This window comes from Centropristis striata, chromosome 21 (genome assembly GCF_030273125.1).
Source record: "Centropristis striata isolate RG_2023a ecotype Rhode Island chromosome 21, C.striata_1.0, whole genome shotgun sequence".
In the NCBI taxonomy this organism is placed as follows: domain Eukaryota; kingdom Metazoa; phylum Chordata; class Actinopteri; order Perciformes; family Serranidae; genus Centropristis; species Centropristis striata.
The window spans coordinates 10,214,957-10,222,498 of NC_081537.1; the positions used below are offsets into that span (position 1 = coordinate 10,214,957).

The 7,542-nt window shown below is 37.7% G+C and overlaps 1 protein-coding gene across 1 annotated transcript in view; it reads left to right on the plus strand.

The window, feature by feature from the left end:
• Positions 1 to 5,575, plus strand: part of itga3b (integrin, alpha 3b) — a 38,988-nt gene extending 33,413 nt beyond the window's left edge. The window contains exons 21-26 of the mRNA XM_059325229.1: positions 205 to 336; positions 805 to 918; positions 2,031 to 2,129; positions 2,221 to 2,346; positions 2,611 to 2,766; positions 4,005 to 5,575. Coding sequence (XP_059181212.1) covers positions 205 to 336; positions 805 to 918; positions 2,031 to 2,129; positions 2,221 to 2,346; positions 2,611 to 2,721 — 582 coding nt within the window. The 3' untranslated portion in view covers positions 2,722 to 2,766; positions 4,005 to 5,575. The remainder of the gene's footprint in view (positions 1 to 204; positions 337 to 804; positions 919 to 2,030; positions 2,130 to 2,220; positions 2,347 to 2,610; positions 2,767 to 4,004) is intronic.
• The last annotated feature ends 1,967 nt before the right edge of the window (positions 5,576 to 7,542 follow it).

Below are 7,542 nucleotides of genomic sequence, written 5' to 3' on the forward strand. Positions count from 1 at the left end.
TACAGACCTCACAGAGCCCCAAATAGAAAGTCATAATGCATGCAGCCCAGATATAGACACTAGAAATGACAGGGCTATTCTAAGAATAATTTAGTAATGTCTTTATCAAAACCAGTAATTACTCTAAGCCTTCTGATGTCATGTCTCCGTCTCATCTGCTTCCTTCTTTAATTTTCCCTTCTCCCTCCCTGTCTTGTCTTCCAGTTGTCAGAGAGTGGTCGAAAGCGCACTAAACGACAGCTCGTAGTAGATGATCCTGATCCAACAAAGCCACATTTTATTGAGCCACAGGCAGCCATCACACTGCTCGGCCCTCGCAAAGTGACCTACCTGTTGGTAAGAAACAGATCTGCCTCTCATTCACAAGGTTTCCACGTATCATTTGAAGCAAATATCAGTTATATTTTATCAATGACCATTCTGTCTGCACCATAATGCATGGTGACACATCAACACTTTTCTCTATTTATCACAAATGTCAACCTGCTGGTTGAGATATGTCAGTTTGATAGACCCCTAGTGAGGCTAGAAACCCCTAGCAATGACCTACTTTCACTCAATATACAGTACTTTTTGATAAAGAACATTATCAAATGTTCTTCTGCTGTACTGTCTGTCTCCCAAAATCTTGCACTCCTTTAAAAATATAACTTAAAGGCTCCTAGACATTGAAATACAGTTTCTACTGCCAAATCCTTATTGAGATTGTTAGGAGTGCATCCTGAAAAATAGTCTGCAAAATGATTCATTATTGTCTGTTTGTTCACATGTATTATAGTTGTTCTTTGTCATTGTGTGTTGAAGGAATGCTCCAAGGGGACAGCACGATGTGTGACATTCACCTGTCCGCTGCTCAACATGACGAACTCAGCCAAGATTTATGTCCGCTCCCGTTTGTGGAACAGTACGATGCTAGAGGTCAGCTCTTCATTTACACACAGACACATGCACATTATTAATAGGGGTGTCATGGTTGTCCGAATACAGAATTTGATTAGAGTTTTGATTCTTAGGTTCAATGCAATTTTTAAGTGAAGAATATATTTTTTCAGGATTGAGGTCTGTGCCATTGTAAGGCCTGGTTGTCTAGAATGCACATCATGACTTTATTTTGAATTTTGAAAAACATTTGTGTCCATTAAAGTATATTTATTTATAGCTTAGACATAACCTTCTATTTGCAGCCAGTTAGAATAAAGCTGCAATTCCTTGAATGGCCACTTGAGACTGACTTCATAAGTGAGGTAATCCTCATAGACCCCCGTGTTAAATAAACTTTACAGCTGAATTAAACATTTTTTCAGCCTGGTACAAAAAAATCTATTATTTTAAGCAGTCTGTAGCTGATGTCCCGTTCATACCAACTATACGGGAGTTTATTATAAGGTTTTCAGTTATGCGTAATTAAGGGCATGGTGCCTTTGAGTGACAGTCAAGTGCCATCATAGGAGGATAATTGTTGCATTGGATTAGCCAGGAGCAAGACGGAGTCAGTCAAAAATACATTTGAAGAATAACAAGTAGCCTTACATACAAACAATAATTTATAAGAGAATATATCTTTAGGTGGAGACCCACACTGAGCTTCATTTGGGCTCTTCAGAATTAGACCAGAGAAATACAGCAGAGTGCAAAGTGTGCCAACAGACTCTACATAACGCACAGAGAAGGCAAAAAATCACCATTCACTTCAGTGAAGCAGGAGGATTTCTAGTTCTTTTGTTGTTTTTCTGTCGTCTTTGACCCTGGTCGTGGCCATGTTAACGCTTTGGATAAAAGGGCTATATAAGTGCAGTCAATTTACCATTTACCATTTACCATGTTTTCTGGATGCAGGCTACTGAAAAAGTAGTGTGTCATCATTGAAGTGTTGTTGTTTTTGGGGGGACGTCAATCCTGCTTTTAATTTCTATAATCTAAAATTATTATCTGATTGTGGCTCCCCTAATTGCTAATATGTTTAATGAAATTGTCCAATGCTTCCTTTGACTTCCTTCGAAAATGTTCTGATGCTGAGTGTGTTCCTGCAGGACTACGCCAACGCTCTGAGAGTTACAGTCAGAGGTCACGCCACACTGAAGCTCATCACAGATAAACCAACCATCAAGATGGACGATCAGACCACCATGGTGTGTGATGATGATGATTATGATGGTGATGTTGAGGAGGATGAGGATGATTATGATGATTTTGCTTGACTCTCTCTCCACCTTTTTGTAGTTCACAGTAGAAATAGAACCACTGGAGGGGGTGGAGGCACCCTATGAGCTGCCACTGTGGATCATCATCTCTGCAGCTGTAGCAGGAATTCTCCTACTGGGAATAATCATTATTATACTATGGAAGGTGAGACCACCAATCACTTCTACACTGATTACATTCTTTCACATGGTGCATTTCTGCAGACACAGACCCTGAATTGCCCTAAAATCCTGAATGTTTGATGGGGTTTTTTATTGACCAACTGTCCTGTCTGGATTACATAAGAGCCGTTGACCCGTTCATTTGACTGATTTATAATCTCCATATCGAGGCTTTAGTCTAACGTTTGACTTGCCCCCCCCATGCACCCTCCTCCTCCTCCTCCTCCTCCACCACCTCCACCCCCAGTGTGGCTTCTTCCAGAGGGCCAGCAGGAGGGAGATGTATGAGGCCAAAGCCCAGAAGGCTGAGATGAAGATCCAGCCCTCTGAGACAGAGAGGCTGACTGAGGACTACTGAGGCCCTCACGGGTCCCCCAACAGCGCATACCAGTGGGGCTTTTGGGTAACGACACCCCTACAAATGGATTTTCTATGGATAGCTTTAATTAAGCTTGGGGTGTGGTTTCTTATCACTTAACTTTCTTTCTCTTTTCTGTCTATTTGCTATTTGTTAGGGCTGCACCAAATAGTTAGAAGCTTCATTTATAATGTAGCTAATGTGTTTAAACACAGTATTTCTGCACAGTTAGATATATTATCAGTATAATACTATTTATAAGTCAACGTGATGTCAAGTACTGGTTTCTGGGCTCCGATTTTGAAGCCTAAAATTCGAAAAAAGAATTCTCCATTTGGTTTTTTAATTGTCGGCACGTTGTTTTTCTGCAACCAGTAGAACACGCAGAATGGATGGTGAGAAGGACAATATGCTATCAACTAGCATTAGCTAGCGATCTTGTTTAGCACGGGGCAGAAACACTGAACAAGATATTTTTAATGGAGCAAATTGTTATGGTTATTTTTAATTAACTGAAAACACAGTGTCAAAGAGTCAGAGTTCTAAGGTGACATGGTAATACACGGTAGCCCCACCTAAAACATATCCCGCTTTATTATCTATTTTCCTTTAAAGAAAATGTACAAACTGAACATCATGCTCTATAGAAAAGACTTGAAACTAGTGATGGAGACAATGAAATCATTAGGATAATATTTACCGAGGTTTTGAATCGCGATAGAAGTAGGGTCTATTTCTCATAGACTTCTATACAATCAGGCTTACTTTTACAACCAGTGGAGTCGCCCCCTGCTGGACACTAGAAAGAATGGAGGTTTAAGGCACTTTTGCATTGGCTTCACTCTTCAGGCTCGAGTATTCAAATATTTCCAATAACTCCAGAGCTTTGTAAAGTCCAGAATGTATTTGAAAAAAATAGATGTAATAATATCTCAATTTTTTTTTAAATGTCAACATTTTTTATCAAATGAATAATAATGGATGCTTAAAATGTTTAAAAAAAGGACATTTGGTTCAGCCTTAAGAACTATTTGTATCTAACATTGCTTCTATTTCTCTTCCAGGCTATAATACTGTGCATTTCCAACTGATCACTTTATATCATGTTTGTCTTCACTTCTTTATCCCTCTTCTCCGTCTTACTCAGCGTGGGTTTATCTTTTCCTTAACTTAAATTATCCTCAGCTTTCTCAACCCGTCATTAATCCCAGCTCTCCTGCTGTTTGAGTGTATCCTCTTTAATGTCACCTCCCTCTCTCTCCCTCCCTCTCTCCCCCCACTAGCTTGGATTCTTCAAGCGAGCCGTCTACTACCGGATAATGCCAAAGCACCAGGGGGTGAAAATTCGCAAGGCTGAGCGCTATCAGTTCAATCTAGGATTTCAGCCTGAGGAGCCACAGAAAAAGTATTGGATCACCAGCTGGACAGAGATGCAGCATTACTACTACTGAGGCCTTTAGTTTGGAGCCCTCACCGTCTCACTGGTTTGACACGGGCCAAAGAACACTGGGCTCGGTCGGGCCACATGCATGGACCAATTGTGGATAGTGCTTTTTTTTTTTTTTTTTTTTTTTACCTTTTAATAGATTTCATCAACATTTTCAGTGCAATATACTGAACAGTTTCAGAGATTGTAATTTGTTAAGTATTTTTCATGAATGCAGTGTTGGAATCGGCGGTTGCATTCAAGAGTTAATTGTTTTGATTACATTGTTGCCATGTATGTTCCATTTTTTTTCTTTCTGAATCCATGCAAGCAAAGTTGCTGGTCACTCATCATGTTTATTCCACCATGTCTGTTTTCCTCTCTAATCAGAGTCTGTTGATCTCCTCTGTCATTGTGTATGTTTTCCCTGCTCTGTCCCCAGGCATCACTTTGTGGTCAGCCGTTTGTAGGCTATGTAAAAGTTTAAAACCTACATCAGTCAGTAGGGAGGTCATTTTCAAACTGCACTTAGAATACGTTGATCATTATTTACTCTGTTATGAGCGACTTTATGTGAATGTCCATGTCAGTGTTTGACATTGTGTCGACTTGCATCTCAAATGGTTGTGGCACTGACCTCCGAAAAGTACAAAAGTGACTGTTTTTTTTTTTTTTAATGCTACGTTGACAAAGTATTTCCCTGGTTTCAGGGAATAAACACACAGAGGTATGGAGAAAAACAGCCATTCATCAGTGAATAATACATTTTACAGGCCCAGCTGGACCTGTTTTAATTAAATTCCATGGCAAGAGTCATCCAAGCAACAAGTTGAAAAGCAATAGTTTCTTGGCTGGATGTAGAATTAAGCCGAAAATATACTTGCTTTTAACTACATGCTGCCATGTTTATTGTTTACCTCATGCAAATCTGGTAGTTCTGTACAGTCTGAGTTCCCTGGTGCGCCCTCTAGTGGAATCCTCCAGTATCACATTGTACATTAGCGCATACGTGAACAATTCCTTTCCTGATGCAGTCAGTTGTGTATGGGAAGGCGTGGTTAAAAAGCAAGTATATCTCCAGCCTTATCCAACATGTGTTGATAAGATGATGGGAGCACACTTGATAATTATTTATTACACTGTCTTGTGTTATTACAGTAAAGAACCTATCTTTAAAAAATATCACAAACAGGGAGTCATGACACTGGAGTTAATAATAGGCCAACATGATGTTCTATATGTCTGGAGTCTTTTTAAGGTTATTAATTGTATATAGTGACAAGTTACAGTGAATTGACTATTTGAATGATTGCTTATGTCATTGGCCTCTGTTGTTACTCTGTCCCTAAGCTTTGTATTTTTTGTATGAGACAGTAAGATGACACTTAAAGCCCCCATTAAAGTCAACCTACAGCACTGAAAACAGACTGGACCTGGAGAAGACAGTCACTGAACAGTTTCTGGACTAAGGGTTGTGTTACCATTCTAGTCTGTGATACCTGAGAGCCCGCAGGTTGTGAGTGGCTTTACAGAGGCTCTATTGACTCTGCCAGTAAAGAGGGAAGGGCTGAAACCAATGAACAACATCGGTCTCTATCATGTTTTTTTTATTGTGCAGTTTCATTGTAATTAAATTGTTTTTTCAAAACCTATGCAGTTTAATTGCTACTATCATCATTGTGTGTTATTACCTTCAAACAGAGACAGAATACATATTGAATGTCTTTATTACAGGAATGCAGAGGATTCAACAAGAAAGAAACTAAATGAATAATTAAATGCAAATAAATCCAATTAGAAAAGACAATAGTAAAAGTCGCAGTGAACTATGTCAACCAAATGTCGTAAATAAAAAAGGTCATTGTATAGTAGCTATTAAAAAAAGTCAGAAATATGTAAAACTAAAACTATAGAGTATACAGAAGACGGTCAAAAATCGATCATAGTGAAGGTTGTCCAAAAATACCATAGAAAAGCATGTTCATTATTGTAATGTAGTATAGTATGTCCAAAATTATTGGGGAAACCAGATTATGTATGTTGAAAAAACAAAACAAAAGTACAGACCCATTTTTGAGGGGATCATTTTTGGACATCCCAAAATATGGTGTTTTTTCTGTAATTTCTGGCCATATTATGCTCTAATATGTATTAACAGACTATAATTGACCCATTTTAAGGCATTTTAAAATTTCACCAGTTTTGATGAAAAACGACATGCTATAGTATGACTTTTCTTTGACGGTGTCATTTTTTGGCATCATATAATATGGTGTTTCTCTGTCATTTCTGGCCATATAATGCTTTATTATGTATCAACAGACTATAATTGACCCATTTTAAGCATTTTTAGGCATTTTAAAATTTGACCTTTTTTTTTTTTTTTTACAAAAATCGACATGCTATAGTATGACTTTTTTGAGGAGATCATTTTTGGACATCGCATAATATGGTGTTTTTCTTCCATTTCTTGCCATATAATGCTCTACAATGTATCAACAGACAATAATTGATCCATTTTAAGGCATTTTGAAATTTCACCAGTTTTGAAGAAAAACGACATGCTATAATATGACTTTTCTTTGACGTGGTCATTTTTTGACATCATATAATATGGTGTTTCTCTGTCATTTCTGGCCATATAATGCTTTATTATGTATCAACAGACTATAATTGACCCATTTTAAGCATTTCAAAAATTTCACCTTTTTTGACCAAAAACGACATGCTATAGTATGACTTTTTTGACGGGGTCATTTTTTGACATCATATAATATGTTGTTTTTCTTTTATTTCTGGCCATATAACGCTCTAATATGTATCAACAGACTATAATTGACCCATTTTAAGCATTTTTAGGCATTTTAAAATTTGACCTTTTTTGACGAAAAACGACATGCTATAGTATGACTTTTCTTTGACTGGGTCATTTTTTGACATCATATAATATGGTGTTTTTCTGTTATTTCTGGCCATATAACGCTCTAATATGTATCAACAGATTATATTTAAGCATTTAAGGCATTTTAAAATTTTACCTTTTTAACAAAAATTGACATACTATAGTATGGAGCAACGCCCGGAGCTAGTTCAGGCAGGCAACTCTAGGTGTGCTGCCATACACATGACATGTCCCACTCCTCATTCATCCTTCACCAAAACACAACCTCTATCCAATCTGGCGGTCTGTTTAAGATGATAGTAATCCTCAGCTCTCCCTCTGCCTGCAAATGCTGCTGCTGCATCTGTACTGCCGCTTGCTTTCATAAATAATCTCATAATTAAACATGTCATAACAATGCCATTAAAAACTTCATAATGTAATTTGATGGAGAAATGAAATTTTTAAGATTTTTTGTAAAGTCATAGTATAGCATATGATAAAAAATGTTGCA